At 37.2% G+C, this 27,738-nt stretch overlaps 3 protein-coding genes across 3 annotated transcripts in view; 1 reads left to right on the top strand and 2 right to left on the bottom strand.

Annotated features, from left to right (window-relative positions):
• Nucleotides 1-27,738, bottom strand: part of LOC133532768 (adenylyltransferase and sulfurtransferase MOCS3) — a 230,477-nt gene that overhangs the window by 10,868 nt on the left and 191,871 nt on the right. The window lies entirely within an intron of this gene.
• Nucleotides 165-1,452, bottom strand: LOC133532770 (small ribosomal subunit protein mS35). Its single transcript, XM_061871569.1, has 2 exons — nucleotides 1,147-1,452; nucleotides 165-993 (listed from the first exon to the last, which is right to left on the bottom strand). The coding sequence occupies exons 1-2, from the start codon at nucleotides 1,372-1,374 to the stop codon at nucleotides 196-198; spliced, it is 1,026 nt and encodes a 341-aa protein (XP_061727553.1). The 5' UTR covers nucleotides 1,375-1,452; the 3' UTR covers nucleotides 165-195.
• LOC133532764 (zinc finger protein ZFAT-like) lies at nucleotides 1,443-25,760 on the top strand. Its single transcript, XM_061871557.1, has 9 exons — nucleotides 1,443-2,240; nucleotides 4,340-5,683; nucleotides 6,564-6,618; nucleotides 14,059-14,145; nucleotides 14,397-15,668; nucleotides 16,197-16,576; nucleotides 17,495-17,610; nucleotides 18,536-18,686; nucleotides 21,252-25,760. The coding sequence occupies exons 1-9, from the start codon at nucleotides 2,151-2,153 to the stop codon at nucleotides 21,438-21,440; spliced, it is 3,684 nt and encodes a 1,227-aa protein (XP_061727541.1). The 5' UTR covers nucleotides 1,443-2,150; the 3' UTR covers nucleotides 21,441-25,760.

Genomic DNA, 27,738 nt, shown 5'->3' with positions numbered 1-27,738 from the left:
CGGCTAAGCTTGTAGCCTGCAGCTCGCGCTGGCACTGCGTGTCTTACCTTGAGCATCTTTCTCCTCAACAACAACCATGTTGCAACTAGATAACCAACTGTATGTTATGACACTTGTGACCAGAAAGGTGTATTTTCGTAATAAACCAAATAAAATAATACACAAACACTAAATTACCATTTATTTATACAAATTTTACACTTTTTCAGGCAGCCCTAAAAGTTTCCGGACTGAAGACCCATATTGTTTCAATGTGCCATCACTTTCACCCTCATTCATGAAGTTTGACAATGCTTCAACATATCCAGGACCATTTGGGATCTTCGAAACATCAAAATTGTTATAATCATCTTCAGATAAATTAACCTCCTCATTATTTGATCTTAAATGCCAATTTATCAAATTCTTCTTAGATTTATTTAAGTTAAAATCATAATATTCCATGTCTGATTCGGTTTTAGTCTTCTCCCAATCTTCAACATTCCATGACTCGTGATAAAGCGCTGTTAGAAGATAGTTAACATAATCCAAGTTCTGTTTGCGGAGCGGACATCGGTCAGCAGTGATGGTGACTAAGTCTGTCTTGTCATCATACCGGTCTCCTACCAGACGGAGGAACTTGTCCCGAGCATGCTTGTCCAAGTTTAGTGAAGACAGCTTTATTCTGAGAGTGACTATCCTAGCCAATGGGTTACGGATTGATGGGCTGGCGTGGCAGTAATCGGAAGTGATAATCTCTTGAGGATAATGCTTTTCAATGGCTTCTTCGGAGTTTAACTGTTTTGGCCATTCGGTACAAAAGCTTTTGATGGCTTCACATTGAGCTTTGATGACCGGTGGAGTAAGGTGGAGGAAGTTAGGTATCTTCATAAGTTCAGCATTAGCCTTCTTGCCGGGTGGGGCCATCCCGTTAGGCACGTAGCCCTGCCGAAGTGGCAGAGGCACTGACGATGGGTGAAAGGTTTTTGGACCTGGCCAGACGTTACCCCAGTTCTGAAATTAATATTTCAAATGAATGACAAAATAACGAATATTCTGGCATTCACAGTTAAAATTTACTCCGGTTGAGTAAGTATTTTGTCGAAGCAAGAAAGTAGATGAAATGTAAGGTTAGGTTTAATTTATGAACTATTTCGTTTCAAATACCTGGTCAGTAGCCATCCTATCTCCTCTGTCAGGCTGCACATCGGCTCTCCGGGCAACTTTACGCTGTTGCCTTTGCGTTTTTCGCATAATATCTAAAACTCTAAACTCTTCCTCTTCTTCGTCTTTTTTTAAGGTTACATCGGCTGCAGTGGAACTCAACCGCCATATTTTCGCGTTAAATACAGTTACAAGGTTGTTAGGCTTGTAATGCTTAATAAAGACACTCATTTTTAAGCTTATTTTAAGCGAATTTTATTGTTATTATAGAAGTGCCATTTTTTTTAGGTTATGGTTAATATCGGCCATTTTCTTTTTTTTTTAGGCAATGACTGGTGTTGCTTGCCTCTACTTACATATATCAAAACTTTCTTAACTCGTTTTCATGCAATATAATATACCTTCACGTAGTTATTCGTAATTGACTCACATAAACCACGAACAATAAGTAAAACGCTAAATATATATACCTGAGATTTTATTTTTTTCTTCTATGCAACACTTGTCTGCCAAACTTGAATGAAAGTGAGGATAATATACATAAACATTCTATATGTTCATTGTTACAAAAAAAGTAAACGTTTGAAAAGGAATGTCCGAATCGTGATAGAAACGATAATTCAGTCTAAAAAATCTGTTACTAAATTGTTATCTACATACGCTGTCATACATATTATGAAGTTTCAAAACGTACAGTAGTCAGTACTTTCTCGCCAACTACCCGCGTGGAGTTACCTCAATTACTATGCGACTGAAATTAGATGCATTTATTAACTGTCAGATTGCGCTAGTATCAACGCAAATATCCTGGAGAAGAAAGAGAGATCCGATTATTTCTACCCTGAACTACGGACAATAGATACAAGTTCAGTTAAACCATAACAAATGTCATTCACTTCACAAGTTCACAAAAAGCTGTATTGCGTGTACTTATTTGAGAATTTCGTTGGATTTTCCATCTAAATCTTATGGTGAATTACTTGAGAAATAAATATGAGTGATTAAAAATGACTGAAAACAATCGAAAAAGGTGCAGAAAATCTAAACTAGTGCCAAGGGAATGTGTTGACTATGTCGAAGATGATTCGGTTTTGCAGGTAGGCCATTTTGATAGAATGCAGTTTGTGGGTACGCGAAATAATTGCTGTGACACATGTTATTTTACTATACGAATTTGAATGAATTTATGGTAATGGTTTATGTTTGAAAATCAGTTGTATTAGTACCCCCATTTTTAAGTAACTTGGAAATAAATTACTACATTCACAAAGATATGCTAAGTACTCGGATGTGGGTAGACGTCATAGATTGAAGTTACGATGTACAATATTTTAATAAAATAGGTACATTGAAAGCATGTATGAGGCATTCTAAACATATAACATGATATACATTCGAATTATTAGTTTTCTAAATCGTAATTTTCCTTAATAAATTAACGATTTTAAGTTTTACTTTTACACGCTTTTTACGCATGCGTAATGGAAGACACGTATTTACCTTCTAAATTTTCTTATTTTTCGTGAGGGTTCATGATTATACATCTATAATTTATGGTCTCCTGATTGTCTCCCAACATTCCAGATGCCCATGAAGTATTTACTATGCCAAATACAACTAATACCATTGAATTATATTCTGTAGCAACCACTGGTGCATTTAGTAGAACAAGAGAATCTGAATTAGAGACTGATTTTTTTTTTATTAACCAATGCTAATGTAATTTTTTTTAATTTTTAAATATTATAGGACATTATTACACAAATTGACTAAGTCCCACAGTAAGCTCAATAAGGCTTGTGTTGAGGGTACTTAGACAACGATATATGTAATATATAAATATTTATAAATACTTAAATACATAGAAAACACCCATGACTGAGGAACAAATATCCATGCTCATCACACGAACAAATGCCCTTACCAGGATTTGAACCCGGGACCATCGGCTTCGTAGGCAGGGTCACTACCCACTAGGCCAAACTGGTCGTCAGCTTGCATTAATTTAAATTAATGTTATTTTTTATTGGAGAAAACAGAAATACAGATGCCATCAAATATATAGAACTGGTCAAGGTGTTGACAAATAACCGAACAAAGGCTCTATTATCAAGTTGCTAAACTGCATGTTCAGATAGTTTTGAGCACCTTGGCTGCTTTGATATATCTAATGGTGACTGTACAGCAGTAATGTAAATGATAGGGTATGCACTATACAGTACACTTGCACCTACCTCCTAAAACACTCACTAAGGGTCACTTAGACCAATCACTAACCTGGGGTTAACCAGTTCAACCTGAACTTACCATGGTTACCAGTACAATTTGACACTGGGTTAACGTTTTAACCGGTTAACCCAGGGTTAGAGGGATGGTGCAAGTGGCTCTAAGAAGCTATACATAAGATAGGTAAAAATACTACAGTAAACTAAATATTCTAAAAGCTAAATAACGATTAGGCAAATTACACAAAGATATCAAGTCAAATATTTGTATTTGACTTGATATCTTTGTGTAATTTGCCTAAAAGGAAAAACAAAACTTACAACAATGACTTTAGATTAGCTGAGTGACCTGGTAAAAAAACTGTATATTGTTTATAGATATTACTAACGACCCGACCTGGCTTCTCACGGGTATGTATTACATATAAACCTTCCCCTTGAATCACTGTATCTATTTAAAAAAAAATGCATCAAAATCCGTTGCCTAGTTTCAAAGATCTAAGCATAGATAGGGATAGACACACAACGGAAAGCAAGTTTGTTTTATACTGGGACACTAGACCGGTCGTCTTCACATGTAGTGTCTAGCGTCCCGGGTTCGAATCCTGGCAAGGACATTTATTTGTGTGAAGAACACATACTTGATCCTGAGTCATGGGTGTTTTCTATGTACAGTACAGTAAGTACATAAAATATTAAAACATTACTTAACAATATCTCTTAAATTAGATCTCATTTTAGTATAAATGTAGAATATGTATGAATTAAGCTTATAGAATTTTCATTTCTCTCATTTATATGTGGCTTTCCATCAGAGAAGGGTCATTATGTTCCATGTGTTCCATGTGAATAAGGATGCTTCTCTGATAATAAAGCCCCATATTTAATTATCTATCTGTAGGCCTCTGTGGCTCTGCTCAGGTGACGTTTACAATGTTTTTATAAACTATATTGTCTCTGTTATATTTCAGGAGCCTGTCCAAAAGAAACTCCTTCTAGAAAAAATCAAGAAAGAACCAGAAGACTACATCCCGCCTGACCCCGATCCGTCTACACATAAGTTCTCTGTGGAAGTGGAAATCGAAGGCATGGACACTGCAGCCCCCGATGAGGATGCCCCCGACTACATGAAGTACCTCTTCAGTCTGTCCAAAGAACCAGAAGATACTGCGGAGAATTCAGAAAACTTAGATTTTGCTGATAATAGTTTACTGTTAGAACAGAAACTTACCATACCAATGATCGAGGAAGAGAAAAATTGTGTTGTAGACGTGAAGAAATTGCAGAAGATGTTAGTTATACTGCATAGGAAATACCCAAAGGAGCTAGAAGTTGTAATGCATTGCAGGAATCAATGGGGACGGGCGTTTCATGAGAAATGCCCTACTGAATTTAAGAAAGCTCCTAAAGAGATCCTTTTACATGATGTACTCAGTAGATGGAAGCAGTGGACAATAGTGACTAGGGCTAGAGAGAGCCCGTACTGCTATAAATGCTATATTTGCGACAACGGTTGGTGGACATACACAGAATTCGCTACACATATAACTCAGCATACAACATATAAACTGCAAATACAAACTAGAAACTTAGAGTGTGACATAGTTGCGTATGAAGGCGACTCAGCTGGCGTTAAAGACGTTGAAATACATGGTAAATGTACTAAATGCGCTAAAACATATAACCATCATTTGACTAATAAGAGAGCTACAGACGCATATTACTATTGCAACTATTGCGATGAGAGATTCCAAACGTGCAGAACGTTAACTAAGCATGAAGGCGGATGCCCCCGAAATCCTATAAGAGTCCTAGCTATCTCTAAGGCTGGAAAAGAATACTCATTCTCAGATTTCTCCTGCGAAGTATGTAAGACGCTCTTCTTAAGTAACCCTGACTTGGAAGAGCATATGATCATTTGCCATAAGGTCCGATCAGATGAACCCATAGTCACCGTGTTCAAGACGTGCAAAGATTGCGAGCAGAACTACTATAACTTTTTCTTCCATGTGTGTTTGAAGAAAAATTTTGTCACGGAATGCAAGCATTGTTTGCGAAAGTTTCAGAACAAACAAATGCTTGAGCATCATTATAAGATGTGGGATAAAATTATGCAGTGTAGAATTTGTGATAAATATTTAGTGAAAAGTTGTATGGCAGCGGAGCACTATGCGTTGCATAGCGAAGAGTTTCTGTTGGTGCATCGGTGTCTGGTGTGTAAGAAGATCAAGGTGTTCACGACTGAAGATGCGATGAGGAATCATGTCAACAAGTATCATAAGAGGTTTGATGCGAGACGGCCGAAAACTGACAAGGTAAGCATTGCATAATTGTGACCATGGCCGGCAAAACGTCCTACTTTGTCGCGTACCATAAGGACGAGATTTGCCTGCATCTATGTATATATGAATAACCTGACAACGCGTCATTATGGCAAGCGACAAAGTGGGACGTTTTGCCGGCCGCGGTCACAATTGATGACATACTTACCAAAATTAAAATATGCAGGGTGGATTTTTTAAATGGGGCAGGAGCACTAAGGGCAGATCCGGACCCCGTGCTATACCGTAAAAATGGTCTTAGGAGACCTTCCTATATATAATAAGATTAATGTAGTATTAAAAAAAAAGGTAAAACTTATGCTGGCACCATTTATAAACACTTTTGATACTTTACTAACGACATTAGACATCTAGAAATGATTCAAATCTTGCAATATGTGACGTTATCTATGAAAAGGGACCTATTGTCGATGGCGCTTCCGCCGTCACAAACGATGTTCCGATACAAATACAACGCCGCGCGACGCAGTGCGGCGTAAGCGCCATCGACAATAAGGTCCCTTTTCATAGATAATGCCTCATATTTGAGCTAAATAATAATTTTATCGTTGAATGTACTTTTCTTTCTACGGGCAACTAATACTCATTGAGACAATTCTAAAAACCCCAAACACAACTAGGTTGCGTTGCTTTATCACAGAGTTCCTATGGCCACCTCCTGTCTTCATCATCAGATCAGCTCGATGGTACCTTAATATTACATCGTCACCCAACTTACATATGTATGCAAATTTTCAGCTCAATCGGAAACCGGGAAGTGGATCAAATTTAACTTGCAAGATTTGATTACAAACAGACAACGGTCAGGTGAAAGTAAATAAAAGCTTGTACAAATTTATGTTTTTGATTGCAGATAATTATGCCAACAACAATGCTGCAGCAGTGTATGGTCGACCAAGTGAAGAAAAGTAAGTTAAATATTTGTTTCTCAAACTTGCAATTAATGTTGTCATGACTTACTTAAAATTACGTTCTGAAATACTACATATCAGGTGCGATGAGTGAAGATGATACAGGGTGGGCAAATAAGAAGTATACATTTTGTTTTTAAATTTTAACTGTATTAAGTTCAAAAATTATTAAGTATTGTTTTAAAAATATATTCTTCAGGGTTGGCAAATTCATGCGAAACATAATGTCTGACATATGTCCACCTCTAACAGCAGGCAAATGTCAGCTCTTATCATCCCAATGTTCAGCATCTATTCGCACATTTTTGGCATTATCTTAGTACATTTGTGTCGAATAGTCGGTTTTAACTGTTTAAATTTCATCAGCTAAAATTACGTGTCTATGCTAACATAGACACGTAATTTTAGATAGCCCCACAGAAATAAGTCAAGAGCTGCAAAATTTGGGGAATTTGGGTGCCAATCACTGTCACTTTCAAAATTAATCGAGCAAACAACGTGTTTTAAACAACAGAAACATTTGAGATAAAATTGCTTGCTGCTAGTGGTAGACATTTGGCAGAAATGATCTTCCGTATACAATTGCCAACCCTGAATAATATATTTATGAAAAAAATATTTAATAAAATTTCCACTTAATGTAATTAAAATTTAAAAACAAAGTGTATCATTCTTATTTGTCCACCCTGTATGTAAATGAATTTCATACAGCCTAACACCTAGGCCTGTAAGGCAACCTTTTGTTAATCAAACGTCAAATTGTGACACAACGTCTTAGCATTCAACTATCAAATAGTAGTAGATTCGTAATTTGTTTTTAGCTGTGTAAACCTACGAATAAAACAAATTTACTACACGACAAGAAATTACCTATTCGCACATGTATCGTACAACGTTTTACAGTACATATGGCCCTTTCAATTTTCGAGAGATAGTCGCGTAACGTGCTAATTATCGCACTAGTATGGTAAAGTAGCACCATATGTACTTTAATAGTACATTTCGATGCTAGTGCGGAAATTATGTCATTAGTTCACGAGTACCGAGATTCGAGTTCAAGACTCGGGACGAGTGAAGAATGACATTTCCGCACGTGTAGCGAACGACGTTTTTTAATACAGTTGCGAAAAAACAAGAAAAATAAAAACAAGTGCGAGTTGGACTCGCCCACCGAGGGTCCCGTACTTTTTAGTATTTGTTGTTATAGCGGCAACAGGATTACATCATCAGTGAAAATTTCTACTGTCTAGCTATCACGGTTCATGAGATACAGCCTAGTGACGGACGGACGGACAGCGGAGTCTTAGTAATAGGGTCCCGTTTTACCTCTTGGGTACGGAACCCTAACAACAAGTATTTTTTTATGCATGTTCTATAAGACAGAAACAATGGTAAATTACATACATTTTACTATTATTACCTCAGTATCGTTATTTATAATTATTTGTGTATCGTATATTTAAATTGTATAAAAACAATATCGAATGTTGCCTTTGGAAACTTGAAACATGCTTGCAGTTAGAAAAACCGCCTCTTTGACAAGCGTTTCGGCAGCTATTCCATTCAGACAACTTATTAATAACGGTTTTTAATAATCAATATTAAAAAGTAAACGTGTTATAATGATGAAGAGGTAAGTAATAAGCTAATAAGATATGAAATATGTATATTTTTATTTTTCATACATTAACCTTTTGACCGCCAAAGACGTCATATGACGCGCGCGGCTACAGCCCAATATCAACCTTCATGCGTACCGACAAGGTTCACGATTACGCGCCGCGTGCGATAGGCGTGACGTTCAAAAGGTTTTTATGTTCCTTTCGACTTTTAAAGGAAACTAACATTAACACTCATCAATAAGTAGTCATGAATTGCAACAAGTAGCAATTTTAAAAAATTGGAAAAATGAAAAGCACTAGTTCGCGAAAACCAACTTTCCGCACGCTAAACAGTTACCTAAAGTAGCACATTTTGAGCAACTGTATTAAAAAAAATGTTTTAACCCTCTAAATGCCAAACACATTAACTGCCGCGCGTGGCTTCAGCCGAATATCAACCTTCGTGCATTCCGACAAGGTTCACAATGACGCGCCGCGCACGGGAGGCGTGGCGTTCGAACGGTTAAAAGCATTTACTCTGTAAGTAATCTAAAAGTGCGCAAACTCTACCATTATTTTTCTAATCCTAACTAAAACTAGGACATACACGTACCTACACGTACACGTGGGTCGCCAACGCGCATGTAACACTTCTGGGGTTGCAAGCGTCCATAGGCTACGGTGACCGTTTACCATCAGGCGGGCCGTATGCTTGTTTGCCACCGTTTGGTATTTAAAAAAACAACGGGTTGCACTCCGGGAGTGCCGGCAGAAGTGAAAACTTGAATATTTAAACCTTTTCAACGCCAAAGACCACTAAAACGGTCATCGTCTGTCGTGCCCGCGACGCCAATGACCATTAAAAAGGCTATGGCGGACGTTGTCAAAGCGACTTTCCTACTGTCAGTTAAGCTTCATATTCGCTCTTCACCAGTTAACTTTTTGGCGTCTGTTAGGCCTTCATGGTTCATTCTATCTATGAATAGAAGACAATGTCATATTTGAATTGACTTGGATTATTGATTGAGCTATCAAATAAAACACATAGAATATTTCGATATTATTATTTAATATAATTAGATATATAACAGAATGGCGACGAGTAATGATTGAATAAAAATACGATAAAATCCACGCGAAGTAATATCCGCGCTACCGAAAGACCCATAACTACACAGAGGTAACGAATTCCTTTACAATGGAAAAGTTAGCAGAAGTCCTCACCGAGATGATGGAGACCATGAAAGGTATGCAAAACCAACAAATAATTTTGCAAAGCGCATTACTTAATCAAAGCGCAAATACAAAACCAGTCAGCGGAATTACACTCCAACCTTACGATGAAATACATGAATCCTTCGATAGTTATTTACAAAGACTACAAAATTACATCAGTCTTAAAGGCGTTACGGATGCAAGTACAAAATTACAAATTTTCTTAAACTGCATCGGACCTAAATACTACCAAGTGTTGAAAAATATAACCGCACCGGATACACCTGAATCAAAGTCTTACGACGACCTAGTAAAGATATTAAAAAACCAAATTGCACCCGAACCCGGTGAAGTAGCACAACAACACAAATTTTGCCTGCGGTTACAGCATGAAGGCGAAAGTATAGCCAATTATGTAGCCGGACTCAAAGAAATAGGAGGTAAATGCAATTTCATATGCCATAATTGCAATAAAACAACATTTGACACACACCTACGTGTCCAATTCATTCGCGGACTCCGAAATGCTGAAATTAAAGAAAAACTTCTACAAGAATCTCCTGATACAAAGTTTGATGACATAATAAAGATTGCCTTGGCTATTGAAACATCAAAATCTGAAACAAAAGAAATGGGACAAGAAATAGAGCCTAACATAAATAAAATATCAATGAAGAAGAAATATCATAACAATACATTCAATGGTAATACAAGTACATTAAACGAAACTAGAAATGCATACAATAGAGATGCTAATATACATAATGAAGATAAAAACACATACAACGGACGCAATAACAATACGACGGAGAACATAACTTGCTTTCGATGTGGAAAAGATAACCATAAAGCTAATCAATGTAAGCTGAAAAATAAATTATACTGCAAGAAATGCTACACCAAGGGACATGTACAGTCAGTCTGTTTCAAAGACCAAAAACAACTAGATATGGATAGTGATCTATCATTCTACGAAAGTGAAGAAGAAATATACGAAATAAAGAAAATACATAATACTTCATCTACAGACAAATTCAACATTAAACTACAGATAAATGGCAAAATGCACACTATTGAAATGGATACGGGAGCTGCAGTAACTACATGCTCTAAAGAATACTATGAAAATAATTTCAAAAACGTGGAACTCCAAAATACACACATAAAATTGCGTACATACAACAAACAAATAATGGAACCTATCGGAATATGCAAAGTCAATGTCCTATACAAAAACAAAGAAATTGTGGGAAGAATATTTGTAATTAACGATAACGTAGATGCAGTTGTTGGAAGAGAATGGTTGAGAGCGCTAAATATAGACTTTGACATAAAAACAATTACGGAAGAAGAAATTACAGAGAAAGAATTTAAAGATAAACTGAACAAATTATTACAAGATCATGAAGAGTTATTTTCGGAAAAAGTGGGAGAAATTAAAAACTTTAAAGTTGCGTTTAAATTGAAAGAAGGATCCATACCCATATTTCTAAAGCCACGTCCAGTACCATTTGCACTCAAAGACCAGGTTGAAGCCGAAATAGACCGATTAGAAGAAGAAGGGATAATAGAAAAAGTAACATATTCTCAGTGGGGCACACCAGTAGTTCCTGTGATTAAACCAACTGGAAAGGTACGCTTATGCGCAGACTTTAGAGCTACATTAAATAAAAACCTGGAAAATGACAACTATCCGATCCCTAGAATAGAAGAAGTATTTTCGAAACTTAGCGGCGGGAAATATTTTTGCACGCTAGACATTAATCAGGCATACTTACATATGACAACGAATGAAGAAACAGCCGCAATGCAAGCTATTAGTACATGCAAAGGCACCTATAAGGTGAAGAGGTTAATGTTTGGGGTAAAAATTGCACCGAACATCTGGCAACGATACATGGACCAAACTCTGCAAGGAATGAAGGGTACAGCCTGTTTTTTCGATGATATTGCCATACAAGGACGCACATACGCGGAACTACTACAGAGGATCAAGGCGGTATTCCAAAAATTACAGGAATGCGGATTACATGTAAATAAAAAGAAATGTCAATTTTTTCAAAAGTCAATTACATACCTGGGACACACAATAAACGAAAAAGGCCTACATCCAATGCAAGATAAGGTCAACGACATTAAAAATAGTACACGACCTACAGATGTATCATCGCTCCGTACTTTTCTGGGAATGATTAATTATTACCAACAATTTATTCCCAATCTTGCTTCAAGACTAAATCCACTTTACAAGCTGTTGCAAAAAGATACCAAGTTTGTATGGTCAAAAGAATGTGAAAATATTTTTAATGAATTGAAAGAAGAGATATGTGGAGATAAAGTATTAATACCATTCCATGCCAACTTACAAGTGACACTTGCCACAGATGCATCCCCTACGGGATTTGGCGCGGTTTTATCGCACATTATGCCGGATAAGACTGAACGACCTATTGCTTTCGCGTCAAGATCCCTATCTAAAGCAGAAAAAGGGTACAGTCAGCTAGATAAAGAGGCGGCAGCACTGATATGGGGACTTAAGAAATTTTTCCAATACTGCTATGGACGAAAAATTACATTGATCATCGACAATCAACCATTAGCACGAATATTACACCCTGAAAAAGCGACACCTGCAACCACTGCCATTAGACTTGTACACTATGCGAACTTTTTAGCAGGTTTTGACTACAATATAAAGCTGAGAAAGACGACTGAACATGCAAATGCCGATTATTTTTCAAGACTACCTAATCCTACAGATACAGCAAAAGAGACACTTACAGATGATGACGCGTTTTACTTAAATCAGATTTCAGAGATACCAATAACCTTACAAGAAATAAAAAACGCTACAATGAAGGATCCAGAACTACAAAAACTATACTTGGATATACAGTCGGGTTCAGACGACCCTAACAGACTTCATGAATTCTCACTGCAAAATGGTTGCATTTTCTATGGGATAAGAATAGTCATTCCAAAGAAACTACAACCTCAAATATTAGAAGAACTTCATACGGCCCATACGGGTATTGTTAAAATGAAAGCTTTAGCCAGAAGCTATATTTGGTGGAAACATATTGACACAGACATTGAAAATACTGTAAAAAAATGCAAAATATGTTGTCTGATGCAGAAGAACCCTACCAAAGTACCAGTACATACCTGGGAATATCCGAAAGAGCCATGGAGCCGAGTACACGTAGACTATGCCGGACCATTTATGAACAATTACTTCTTTATTGTTGTGGATGCGTATACAAAGTGGTTAGAAGTAACGCCAACAAATTCTATTACGGCTACAACAACAATAAATATTCTTAAAAAGTTATATACTACATTTGGCCTACCAATTACGCAAGTTTCAGACAACGGCAGACAGTTCCGGTCAGAAGAAATGCAAAGATTTCTCAAATCAAATGGAATCCAGGCTAAATTTACTGCTCCTTTTCATCCTTCGACGAATGGCCAAGCCGAAAGATATGTACAAACAGTAAAAAGAAAGCTGAAAGCAATGGCAAATGAAGAGGGTACATTACAAGACAAGCTATACAGATTTCTAATGATGTACAGGAAAACACCGAACAGTGCTACGGGTTTGAGCCCAGCAGAAATGATGTTTAAAAGATTATATAGAACGAGGATAGACTTAGTCAAGAGAGTACCAGAAATAAGGATGAAAAATGATAATGACGACAAGATTGTGAAAAAGGAATTCAAAAGAGGTGATAGAGTTCAGATAAGAATGTACGACAACAACAAGTGGAAATTAGGAACAATTACAGAAAGAAAAGGGAAACTTCACTACGAGGTCGAAGTAGAAGGAAAATTACATGAGAGACATACAGATCAAATTAAAAAGACGTCATGCAGCGGTGATGTTCCATACGTCTACTTACCCAGGCCAAGTTCACCGACTACAGAAACTACACCAATTCAACCGGACGTAGAAACAGCTGCGCCCATTAATCCTGAAGGTGTTCATGATGCCCAGAAGGTACCAAGCCCAAGTAAAAGGCAAAGTATCGTGTCTGACTCAATAACCTTACCCGTACCTACGGATATACAACCAGAATCTCAAACTTTAGAGAAACCATCGGAAGCTACATTGCACGAGACAGTTGAGATTCCTACAGAACCCGTACTGCGCCGCAGCTCAAGAAATAGAAAAGCACCAACACGCCTAAACCTCTAGCCTGAGCTTGATTCAATAACGAGGGAGAGTGTTAGGCCTTCATGGTTCATTCTATCTATGAATAGAAGACAATGTCATATTTGAATTGACTTGGATTATTGATTGAGCTATCAAATAAAACACATAGAATATTTCGATATTATTATTTAATATAATTAGATATATAACAGTGTCCATGGCATTTCTTGTCACGTGTGGAAAAGCGTTGAAAAGGTTAACGTTGTGCATTTTTGATATTTTGGAATGGTTAGGGAATAATTTTGCACGAATTGCTTTAATTATCAGTATAAAAGTACTATCATTTATGTGGTAAAATACCTGTAGTAAGGTAGTTTAACATGTTTCCCCATCACAAAAAGTGCACAGCGCCGCTAAAGAAGTTTTCCCTTCAAAAACCTAAAATGTATTTATATATTTATTTTTCAGATCCGCCCAAGCCCGTGCTAAAGTCCACAACCTCTAAAGCAACGAGTAAGGGGAGTTTCAAACTCACTCGGGGCGAGACTGTACCACGTAAGCACATCTAATGTTTATTTTAACACATTAGGCGGGCTCTGGCAGTGAATGTGTTACATTACAGCATATATAAACTCAAAAATACACGCTCTCCCAGAGATAACACCTAACTAGATCGATTTTTCGCCCCCGAAAACCCCCATATAGCAAATTTTAGCGAAATCGTTAGTCGTTTCCGAGTTAAGATATTCATTATTTTCTTATATCACAGTACGACCTACTTTGTGAAACAAACCATTTCTTTACAGAAATTCGAGTCTACGTGCCAGTACATAAAAACAAGCCTTCGAATGTTAGCGATGGAAGTCCACCGATAAATACTACAATAGCTCACGACGACACGACCACTATGAGGCCCGACGCCGCGCCTGAACTAATCGCTCCCGTGCAGATAAAACAAGAAAAAGACGTAACTGTAAATATACCAGCACTGGTACCTATACATATAACAGTACCGGTACCTGAAAAAGTACCAGAAATCAGTGAAATGACTATTAAAGTAGAAAAAATGGATATTGACGAAGAAAAGATAACAAATAGTGCACCAGGCGCTCAACATCCAGTTAGTGAGGTAAAAGAAGGTACTACAGAAAAAGAAGTTAGCATAGAAAATGAGGATCGTAAAGACATGAATAACATAATGGCAGAATTAACAGAATTTCTTGATATCAAACCTGATGTTATCAAAGAGGAAAAACTCTCCGATGACGAAGCAGCGCAAGCTACGAAAGAACTCACAAATTTACTACAAATGTCAAACACAGAATCTGATATATCAAAAGTTTTTAAAGCTTCAAGTACTTTTGCAGAAGAAGTCACAGATAACTCGGAACATTCCACAGTATTTCAGATATCTAAAACAGTTTTAGAGTCAGTTAAACAAGAAAAATATGTAGTGCATGAAGATGATCCAATAGCAGTGAGCCCCAACGCTTCAAGTCAAAGTGTCAGTGAAACTTCAGATTTAAGCTCGTTAAATTTAGAGCCAGAAGTCATTCTTAAAGCTGGTTATAGGAAGAGAAAAATCTACAAATGCAATAAATGTGATTATTCAGGATTCCACAGAGAATATAGGGAACATATTAATAATCGTTGCAGCACGCCGGCAGCTCAAGAATTAGTTTCCGATGACTACTACAGGTGCACAAAGTGTGATAAAGGTTTTTCTTCATTAAAAAAGTACGCGTTACATTTCGATAAGCATGGCTACCTTTATATGTCGTGCCCGCAATGCGGTCAAGATTTCGAGAGTGTGACCAAACTGATGCCACATCTAAACAGTCATTTAAAGGGACAATTCTTTAAAGTTCAAATCATAAAAAGTTGCGAAGACACAAATAATTGTAAAATGTATCAGTGTAAGAGCTGTACCGAGGTGGTGGGGCAGGAGAAGTGGTTCGAGCACTGGGAGAAGCACCTGGAGCTGCTGAAGCCAGCCGAGAAGGTGCCGCAGGAGAATATACAGGTCGGCGAGCATGGTGAACGGTCTCTCAATGCGAGCTCGCTCGAGGAAGTTCTAGGTAAGGCGACGCTTACTTATTTGTCCACCTTAAACCACCAAAGATGTCAACGGCTGCAGCCTAATGTCGACCTTCGTGCATTCCGACAAGGTTCAGGATGGTGCGCCACACACGATTGACCTTGCCTATGAAGCCCGGGCTCGAATCCCGATAAGGGCATTTCTGTGATGAGTACAGGTGTTTGATCCTGAGTCATGGATGTCTTCTATGTATTTAAGAATTTGTATATTATATGTATATATCGTTTTCTGAGTACCCACAACACGAGCCTTCTTGGCTTACCGTGAGACAGTCAATTTGTGTAAGAATGTCCCTATAATATTTATTTTTTAATCCTATAGCTGTTTATCCTATTGGCTTCCAAACCGATAATCATGTATTTATTACGGGTTCGGGCATCACAGCCCCGTGTCCTCTGTGAGACAGACAGACAAACGGACTGCAGAGGTCTAGTAATACTCCTTTTGGGTACCCCCAAAAAGCACCCAATTTCAGCTGTTTTTACTATATTCCCTCTTCTATTTCCAGTGATCCTCACCAAACAGTTCAACAACGAGTATCGCCACGCAAAATCCTGCGTCGTCTGCTCCCGAGTGTTCGAGCGCAAGAACGACACCAAGCGGCACCTCATAGAACACCTGCTAGAAGACGCTTACGCCAACATGCTCGTCAACCAGACGCTCAAGTGCCAGATATGCGGCGAACAGCACAAGAAACCCGATAATTACAAAAAACACATGAGGGATCACGCGAACCTGCCGATATACAAGTGTGGCTTATGTAATAAAACGTTCAGTGATTCGAGTAATTTTACTAAACATAAGAAGATACATAATTTGAAAGCGTATATATGTGATATTTGCAGTAAGAAGTTCCAAGCGAAGGTTTCTTTGGAGAAGCACATACAGGTTAGTGGACTGAGCGAGGGTCTCCGTTTTAGCTTGGCCATGGTTTGGGATGTTCTCTACAGGTCGCAATTCTCACAAGGGCGGATCCAGTATAGTCAGGGGGTCACCTAAGTAAAAAGTAAGGGGGGGAGGTCATGGCCACCCCTGGAGGCCCTGGATCCGCCCTTGGATTCTCAACCGATTCGTAATTTCATGTTAACAAATGTTAGATTTGACAAATATGCGCGTCATCGTGGATGTCACACTATGTCAAAAATTTAAAGGACCATGTGTACTGTAAACCGTACGATACACCTGCTAATAGGTATATCGCAACTTGTGTCGAATTAAAACTCTTCGTGTTTTAATTTATCGCCACTTGTTGCGAACTTCCTACTTTTCACACTTGCATCGTAATGTACTATTCTTTTTTCGTGAACTGTAATGGTTGAATGAAGATTTCGTATAACAAACTATAATTGTGTACTTTTCATTTTCATGTATGGGCTCCCAACTCAACTATAACATTCATTTCAATACGCTGTAGTCAACTATTAAAAAAATTACCGATCACGTGCCACCGGGCTCCCATACTACATGGTCGCGCGTTTATGTCTTTTGTACTACACTTTTGTCTATACTTACCAATTTTCATTAATTTAGGTTTTATAGTAAAAAAAGTATAATTTAGATGACTCGTATAAAAATTATTGTATACAATAGTAATATAATCAGGCTTTTCAATTTCCTACCTTACTTAGGCAACTCAGCAAGTTGAAAAGCTCTCTATTATATGACGATTGAATAAAATTCAAATTTCTCTCGTTTCGGAGGCCAAGATTCTTTTTGGATCGCTGAGCCAAAGCAGTCAGTCAGTCGTATAGTAGAATATCTGCCCGCCTGCACAATTGATTCCACAAGTAAATCTGTCCGCCCCAGATGCACATGAAGACCGCGCCCATAACGTGCGAGCAGTGCCCGCGCGTGTTCCACGACCGCTCCTTCTACAACCGCCACTACCGGCAACACCACGACAAATTACTCACCAGATTCAGGTATGTCTGCATTTTAAAATAACTTTTTTTTTAGGGTTCCATACCCATCACCTTGGCCATGGGTCATATGAACTGGCGACGCCCTTGTGTGTTCGTTTTTACACACTAAGCTAAATCATGTGCTCAATGACGGTGCGGAGTATTATGGTCGGTAACGCGCGTGTAAGTCCTTCGGAGTTGCACGCGTACATAGGCTACGGCGACTGCTTACCATCTGGCGGGCCGTATGCTTGTTTGCCACCGACGTGGTATAAAAAAAAACTACTAATATCACAAGCAGAAGGAGTTGAAAATAGAGTTCTTGTTAATTCGGTTATAATTTTAGCTGAAAATTGTTGAGCATTGGAGTTATAAATGTTATAATAATCGAGATAGTTTTACTATACTCTGTATCTTTAGGTAGTTAAATAAAAGTAAACAAAGAGTCTGTAAATTTTCGACTAGTTATAACATTTATAGGTTAATCAACCAAATACAAAACCGTCTGGATCTGTCACTGAACGACCTGACTTTAACATACATTATTTGATCATGTAATGTTTTCATCTACCCTCAACTGGCTTAAGGAGCCATTTGAGGGTAGATTTTGTTTACTTTTATTTAAATACCTGAAGATACAGTATGGAAGGTAGAGGCAAGGGACAAAATCTCCATATACCAAAAAGTGTCCGACAAAAAACCATAAATAGGTAGCGCTACAATACCTAGAATTCTTGAGGAAAAAGTCTAATCATAGACAGCGCACTTCACTCCGTCAATAACGCCTAGGTTCTTACCTACTCTAGCGCTACTCTGGAGAGATTTGGAACTATTATTTATAGCTGACAGCTGGACACTTGCAACAATTCTGCCTCAGGCGTTTCTGTTCCTTGCCTCTACCTTCCATAGATACAGAGTGTAACTGTCCCCACGTGTCCCCGTCCAGATGCATGCTGTGCCGCGAGAAGTTCCCGTCGCTGCGCGAGAAGTGGGACCACCTGTGGGAGGTGCACAAGCAGCGCAAGGAGAACGCCGACTGCCCCATCTGCGGCGTCTCCTACAGGAAGTTCATCGATGTCAAGAAACACGCTTTTCGGGTGGGTGCACATTTTCTATAGGTTAGGTGGACTAAGAGAAGCATTTGTAGGTGGTGTTGGTGGGAACTCGAGTTTTTTAAGTCTAAATTGAAGAACTCTACTTGTTTTTACGAGACTCGGAGCTTTAAAAACTTCTGAGTCTTTTAAGTCCTGAGTCGTGTGCCTTATTGAGTCTTTTTTAAGCGCAACTAAAAGAACTCGAGTCTCCGAATAATGACTCGGTCAACAATTTTATAGCTTTTACCTAAACAACAGTAAAGGAAATAGGCGTTATTGGATGATTTATTTATTTAATATTTAATATATATATACAGCATTACAGTCGAGACCAAAGCACTGTACAATTCAGATTATATGATAGGATTACATACTAGGAAAAACAGATCACAATCAACTTTCGTCCATCACCTCGCAATACCGCAGACACATCTGATTTATGTTATGTACATCTATGAATTTTACATAAAGACAAGGCATTACGAAGTTATTTGTAAAAAAATACAAGTTCTCCGAGAAGGAATCGAGTCTCTACAAAAAACTCGAGTCTAATAAGTTGAAAAGAACTCGAGTTTCGTCTTAATTATAAGAGTCTTAAAAACGGAGTCGAGTCTTAAAGCAGAGGACTCAAAGGACTCGAGTCTTAACCAACACTATTTGTAGGGATAAATAAACAGAGATACCTACATAAAGATCTTATAAACTATATATACCAAATGATAATTCTATTAATGAAATTAATGCAAAAATAAAATTAACTTAAAAATACTCACGTAGAAAGACTTTCCTTATACGGTTTCTCTTGCCCCGAGCAAAATAAAGTATCTGCGGGCACGGTAGTGCCTCTGCCAAGACGAGCAAAGCGAAGCGTAAGGGCACTACCTTTCTTTTCTCGTTTCTACCGTTGCACGTCGTTTTTTTAAACCCTCATAACTTGCGTTTGGATTATACCAGATAAACAAAATTCTCAGGATATAATGTCAATAGTATAGACTTTTAAGCATAAAAAAATTCAATTGCATAGCTGTTATACTTTAGATTTACTCATATTAAAAAAAAACAATTTCATCACTGACTCGCTCACTCACTGATGATCATCAAAACCCTTAGGGTACCTCCATGAAGTCCTAGGAAGCTCTAATTTGGAGATTTACTCATATTAAAAAAAAAAAACATTACTGACTCACCCACTCACTGATGATCATCAAAACCCTTAGGGTACCTCCATGAAGTCCTAGGAAGCTGTAATTTGGAGATTTACTCATATTAAAAAAAAAAAAAAAACAATTTCATCACTGACTCACTCACTCACTGATGATCATCAAAACCCTTAGGGTACCTCCATGAAGTCCTAGGAAGCTGTTGGTATGTAGGATAGTATTATAGACCGCGGGCCAGGAGCATATTTCGTCAGTCATCGCCTCTCGGCTGATACTTTGTCAGATGATAGTTTAGATGCTGTTTTAAATTTAAAAAACCGTCAGCCGGTTGCGTCGCGGTGGAAAGACCGTCAGCTGTAAAATGAACATGTAAAAAATATGGGCCTTGCCACTTTATGTGCGGCAAAGTATGCGTCATGTTTAAATTGCGTAATCCGTTAGAGGAGACGATGACAAATTTTTTTTGTTGTACGTGGTTTTTGTTTCGGTGGTTGCCATTCCTCAACCCACCAACGGAGCGGCAGCTGACGTCTTCGGGGGTTCATCATACCTAGCCGTTAACCACTCCACGAGTTTTCGGCCGGGAGGCGATTGGTGATGGGAATCTGTCTAACCTGGCTCGCGGTCTATTACACAAACAACAAAAAATTCAAAAACAGGATTTTTTTAACCCCCGAGGTGATACAGTTATGTGTATTTACACATAACGTCTATATATACAACACGAACCTCACTGACAAGGAAGGGTACCCAACTGTCCGACTCCGATTTGATTCATTATGATATACCTATGTTATAGAGTAGTCTAAAATAACGGACACGTATTTTTTTTAGCTGCCCAAACTCAACCTATTGGGAGAAATTGTCCTCCAAAGTACTAAAAAGTTACTAAATCTTCTAACTCCTATAGAAAGTGATGCTCAAGCAACTTGCTAGTTAATGGCTGGTTTGAGTATATGTTTGAGAGCAGGAAAAAATAATGTACACGTGTTTTGTTATATCTGCTTAAACTCAAGTTTTCCTAAAAAAACACCCGTCTTTATGTGTAACTATAGTGATAAGATATTATAAAACTTCGAATGTCGATTTTTTTAGGAAAAAATGAGTTAGCCGATATAACAAAACACGTGCTTATTATTGATGCCGTGCCCTTATTCATAAACGTCTACTAAGTTGACAAGCCGCTAATAATCGTTTGTCCCTTTCCGACGTATTGGTATGATGGAAAGGGACAAACGATTATTAGCGGAATGTCTACTTTAGTAGACGTTTATGAATAATATATATCTATATACGTATGTATATCGTCTCCGTACCCATAGTACAAGCTTTGCTTAGTTTGGGGCTAGGTCGATCTGAGTAAGACTGGTCCCAAATATGTATTTATTTTATATTAACCATTTCTCAGGTACATGGGAAGTCTATCACCCTCTCCAGTCTGTGGAGTTTACTCAGTAAGATCAGGGGTACGAAGGAGCTGGGGGTGTCGGGGGAGGTCGGGGAGGGGAGCCGGGGGAGGGTGAAGGAGGAGGTCAGCAGCGACGACGACTGCCTGCTCATCGAGGAGGAGCTGGAGACTTTGGTGGTCTATGACTGAGTGTTTTAAGTACGTATAGGTGTGAACATAGACAACGTCATGCGAGTGAACATTTGTACAGTCAAGTGTAAAAATATGGGTGTACACATCCTACTCAAAAATATGTCCCATAGCATCTTATTCCAGTGTAATAAGAGCGTAGTACCATATTTATGAGAAGATTCTTTCAATACATATTTTTGCACTTTACTGTACATAGTTAAAAGGGTAGTATAGTGCTGTACTCGTTCGTATAAAAAAATTCTAAATATTCTCCATGATTTTTTTATTATGTTATTGACACAATGAAAAACTAGGTTTAAATGTATTCCTTTTTTTTATTTGCACTACAAATAAAAATTGAAATATATAAACCTAGGATATAATGCTGAAGCGATTGACATCATAATCAAAGTGATTGACCGAAGGGTAAAGCGGGACCTATTATTATATGTTAAGATCGCAAAGCTATTCTTCCCTCTTATAAATAAATAATAAAATAAAAAGCCCATTTATTCCATAACCAAAAACAACATAATACATTTAACATATACTGACGGAAGAAAAGTTACTTAAATCTATTTTTATTTTGTTATATGCACTTAAGATTATAATTATATAATTTGGTTAGGACCCCTCACGGGTAAAGGCCTCCTCCAGCCTCCATTCTTCCCTCTTAAGGACCTGTAATTAGTCAAAAGGTAATCGATTCCATTGTGTTACATCAATTAAGCCATTTCTATTTAAATTATTTGCATGAAAGTGTGTAAACGTATACTTATATGTGTATGAATGAAGTATAATAAATATAATACAATTCACATGGTTAATTTCGTATCAAAAATGTATCAATTAAGTTAAAACTAATCACAGCTTGTTTGTTTTCAATTCACATCAAAGAGAATACGGAAGGTAGAGGCAAGGAACAAAATCTCCATATACCAAAAAGTGTCCGACAAAAAACCATAAATAGGTGGCGCTACAATACCTAGAATACTTGAGAAAAAAATCTAATCATAGACAGTGCACTTCACTCCGTCAATAACGCCTAGGTTCTTAGCCACTCTAGCGCTACTCTGGAGAGATTTGGAACTATTATTAATAGCTGACAGCTGGATACTTTTGCAACAATTCTGCAGGAGTTTCTGTTCCTTGCCTCTACCTTCCGTAAAAGAGAATTTAAAATAGAAGCGGATTGTCAAGAAAACTTTGTAACCACGTAAATTTACTGTTATCTTTCGACACATGATTAAAACTTTTAGAACGCCAAACTTTTGATCCTTATTCTTTAACTGATATGTGTTAAATTTCGCATACCTTTATTGGGCATAATTATTGAAAGTCATAATGTAATGTTTGTCAGAATATCATTAGCCATAATTCTGAAACCGTTAACTTTTCAGGATTTTCGTAAGGTTATCCTATAGATAGGTTAGGCTACAAGATAGGGTAGTCGTTCCGATTTCCAACTGGTTACGAGATGAGAAATCAAATTTCTTATTAGAAAGCGTACTTGACAATAAATATAATCAGGGGTCGGACAAAAAGTGCGGATGACGTAAAAATGACGTAATTTTGCACACAGGATGATGTTTGAGTTTGTATTTAAACTTCCGTGTGACATGTAGTAACAAAGTAGTATTAATGAAGTAACAAAATAATCGTAAATAAATCCATGGAATTAATAATACATTTATGCATTTTTTTTATGAAATTACGGAAGTTTTCATTTTGTAGTTGCACCCAGGGTATGTTTGCTGCTATCATAAAATTTGTAAGGTTCATATTAAATTCACTTTGCCCTTTTTTTCTACGTTTCCGACATGTTTGGTTATCTCCAAATGTCTTTTAATATTGCTTACCTTCGTTGGTATATCTTGATTACAGCAAGAGCAGTATACGTGTTTGTCACGTACCTCCAAAAACGGAAAATTGCCACAATATTCGAGTAAAGATGACATTTTAGAGCGTTTTCTTATACATTAGTAAATATAAATTTTAGCTAAATATAATCGTGAAGATACAATAGCTAAACAATAACGAAGTCAATTTATTGTTCATCTGATTGACAATGTGTCAGTCAAAAACGTACTTACTCATTTCAAGTGGCGATATCGTTTAATAAAGAGGTTGATAAATGATAAGTGATAATTGTTTATGAAAATCAAAATTACTATTTGAAATCATCCTATAAGTGGTTTGACGTCATCCGCACTTTTTGTCCGACCCCTGAATATAATCCCTGCTTTTATATCTCACAAAAGCGCGTTTCGATCAGAGAATTTACTTCCCAACAATCATACTTCTATGCTTAAATGACAGATTGCTACAATCGAATTGTCATTTTACCATCTTCGATATAAAAACAATGTGTGGGAATTAATCTTATTTTGAGACCGTTTGAAAAATGGTATAGAAATCAATTTAGTATTATGTTGACATGAATTATTATTACTTTTTTTGTTAAAAATGTAACTTTATTATTTAAGTGTTTCCGCTCTCCTTTTAAACCGACTAGCTAGCTCTGAAACATTGTACTTACAATAGTATTTTCGTACAAAACTTGTTTTTGCTCTATTTTGTTTGTTTTATAAACTGGAGCTATATAAACTAATTACAGGCATAGTCTACCTCATGTCATTGTATGTGCTAAGTTTCATATCCAACATATAAAATCCAACACGTAGTTTTAAAATGAGAACGTAACTCCGTTTGTATGAGAAGGTGAAATTCGGCCGAGATTGCTGCGGTATTTTAGTACTAGTAATTTAGAAATTAATGTAAATCTCTACTTAGGTCATACTGAAAGTTCCTGGTTTTTTTTTAATTCTTAAAAAAAATCCTGACATAATTTTCAAACAGCATTCCTAGAATACAAATCATCACCGAACAAATTGTATCTAAAAATAGACAATAAGTTATATTATCAACGAATAAATATTTACACTGCATGACCTCATCCTCATCTAAATGGCTCATTCCAGAAACTTTCAGTATTACCCACGTAATTCATTGTCGATCTTTTCCGCCTACAAGGTGTATTCTAATGATCATACAAGAATATTTGAAACGTACTAAAATTCAATGAATTGAAACACTAGACTGTTATGGAATAAATGGATTGGAGGAAGTCAGTAAAATATGTAACTGCAAAATTATAAACTTTACCGTATTCGGTTAAAAAGGGGTACATTATTAATATTTTACAGGTATCCCTTTTTAATTTGCGTTTGTTCTTAATTTAATTTGCTGTAATACATGCCTTTGGTCCGTTTTCATAACTATGGTTTTCGTAACTGGCTGACAAAGAAGATTAATTTTTCCTATTTCATAATTAATTATCAAACAAGAATTTACTTTCTGGTTTCGTAATCGAGTTTCGTAACTGGTTATGAAATAAGATTTTTTCTGTTTTCGCCTGGATTGGCTACGAAATATGAATTATTTTTCGCTGCTTCGTAATTAGTTATCAAACAAGAATTTATTACTCTTTTAGTAATCGTGTTTCGTTCATTATATGTGCCTAGAAATACTTTGAACTTACGATTTTTTAATGTTAAGACATTTGTGGATGAACCTTATGGTTTTAAGCTTAAGAGGAAATGTATAATTACCATTATCGTTAAAAAGAGAAAAAGGTTTTTCTACTTCTAAATATTTTCCATTATAGATGTTTTTTTACTATGTTATTGACACAATGAAAAACTAGGTTTTCCTTTTTTTTTTGCAATACAAAAAGTTTTTTTTAAACCGGCACTTATAACCCTAGAATATAATGCATGAAGCGATTGACATCAAAATCAAAGTGATTTCTTAATATTTAGTTAGTTGAAACAGTTTTCTCCCAAAATGGAATTTAAATTGAAAAATTACCGTTATTTCGTGAGTCAGAAAGGCGTGTGTAACTAAATGAAATTATACAAAGCATACCATATTTTTGTACGTAATTTGTACTATTTAGTACCTCCTTTTAAAAAATTTGTACCTCACGGTACTTGAAAGTTATCACCAAAAAACAGTACACCCGCCATCCTGACAGAATGGCGGGTGTACTTTATTACGCAATGATCCCGCGCTTAATGATAATTTCTATAAAAAACAATTTTTTGTACCTTGTTATTTCGTTAGATTCGAAGCTATTCATTCCTCTTAAGGTTTTAATTTTTTTTGTTGTTATTTCCATTATGGTATGCTTATTTTGAGTGACATGTGTAAATTCTGTAATGTATTACTTGACATAAGGATTGCGTTCAATGATTTTTACATGGACATGCACGTTGTTACATAATGTTTTGTAAAACTGTTATATTATCAAGGTCGATAAATGTATACTTTTCTTAACTTGTTTTTTTTTAGGGTTCCGCACCCAAAGGGTAAAACGGCACACTATAACTAAGACTCCGCTGTCCGTCCGTCACCAGGCTGTATCTCATCAACTGTGATAGCTATAACAACGAATACTAAAAAGTACGGAACCCTCGGGAGACGAGTCCGACTCGCACAAGTAGCAAAATTTTGTCTATAGCGAGCGTGCATGAACTTCTTTTAAAATAAGGCCTCCATCAAATCTATGATGATTTGCCGATGTCAAGTGTCGTGCATGAACTATAGCTCCCTTTTTATTGGCGCGAAATGTAAATGTCAAGTTTAAGCTTCCAATTTTACCCACTAGATGACAGAACCTACTATGCACAAGCAAACATACATGAACTTGAGGGCAGCACACTTGCTTTTGCGTGTAGTGTCTGGTGTGTGGTTCCATCTCAGCATTGCTCAGAGCAATTATTAGGGTTGGCACAACTTACACTGAAAAAAATAGATAGCCGAACTGGTTTTGTAACTTTACTAAATAACTAAACTACAGTTATAAGAAAATAAACTTTGCATAAATTTACAAACTTATTTTGTAGTGTATACCCAGTACCTGAACACTGATAGCCAAACACGGTTTTGTAACATATAACACATAGTTCGCAAGTCCCAATTTTTGTGTAAACAGTAACCAAAATTTTGTTACAGTTATGCAAACATTTCTTTCAGTGTAACGTCCCTATGCGTGCACGACCACAGATCAGATAATGACTTAAGTTTAGACAAGCCTAAATAGCCGAAAGGGATAGTGCCATACGTTAGAAAAAGACAGCATGATTCGTCCCTGAATCGCTGTCAAACTTCGGTGTTGTAGGAAGTGTCATTGTACGGTGGTACTATTATTTATTCTGTGCCGTAGCGTAACGTAATTATCTCTATCACTGTTCCACATTAATGTTACGTTTATGTTTGGTTCGCTACGGACCACTATGCGACCGATCCCAGTGCGCTCACAGTGCAGTCACAACGAGCAAAGAGGGTGAAACGCCGGAGTGGGTAGGGCCAAATTCTCCCCCCCCCCCCCCCCTCTTGCCAGGAGGGGATGGAGCGGCGAGTCCCACACCGTGCGAAAATGCATTCCCACTCCGACAAAAAAAAAGGTTCGCTACGGAGCGTTGACGATTGGCATGTTGTCTAGGCGGGCAGATGGACGGCATAAACTACAAATCTTATAATTTAACGTTTAGTTGTCGAAATAAAACGACGCAATGCTTTTATTATTAATTTATTTTATCAATATAATAATAATATGTATATAATGTATAACTTACAGCCATATGGAGCGTCGGCGACGGCGATACGAACAAAATCAAACACAATACCAAAATCATTGCGAAAATTCAAATAAAAAACTTACACCATCATTCGCGGCCCGCCGAAGCAAGCGACGAAATCTAATTTAAATCAATTACTATACCAACTACGGGACTACCGCAGAGTTGAAAAACAGACTCGGTTTCCAATAATTGTCAAGTATTTTCAAACAGAAGGTTTCCATACAATTAACTAGTTTATTCAGTGGTATAAATCTGCAAAAATATTAGTCGCTATCAGATACATCGGAGCGGCCGAAGTGATCAAAAATATCTGAACATGCACTAACGCCTTGACAACAGAGGCGTGTTCAGATATTTGTGAGTACCTTCGCCGCTCCGAATCTTATGGCGATTGTACAAGCAAACTAAATTGTAAAAAAAAGCAACAGTATTGTTGATTTTCACACTCGCAAGCGAAACTCATGCGGTTTGCAGACGAGTGTGAAATCTTAACTATATGCGACTGCCCGATTAACTCGAGGCTTTGAGTACTAAGATTCAATTTTTAAGATTTTTAAAGGTGACCACTGAGAAAACCAGCTTGTACAGTCGCCATCAGATATATCGGAGCGGGCAAGGTGCTCACAAATATCTGAACACGCCTCTATTAGAGTGCGTGTTCGGATATTTTT

The sequence above is a fragment of the Cydia pomonella genome, chromosome 27 (genome assembly GCF_033807575.1).
Source record: "Cydia pomonella isolate Wapato2018A chromosome 27, ilCydPomo1, whole genome shotgun sequence".
NCBI lineage: Eukaryota > Metazoa > Arthropoda > Insecta > Lepidoptera > Tortricidae > Cydia > Cydia pomonella.
The sequence above is the reverse complement of the archived record's forward strand: the minus strand, read 5'-3'. Positions and strand labels throughout refer to the sequence as shown.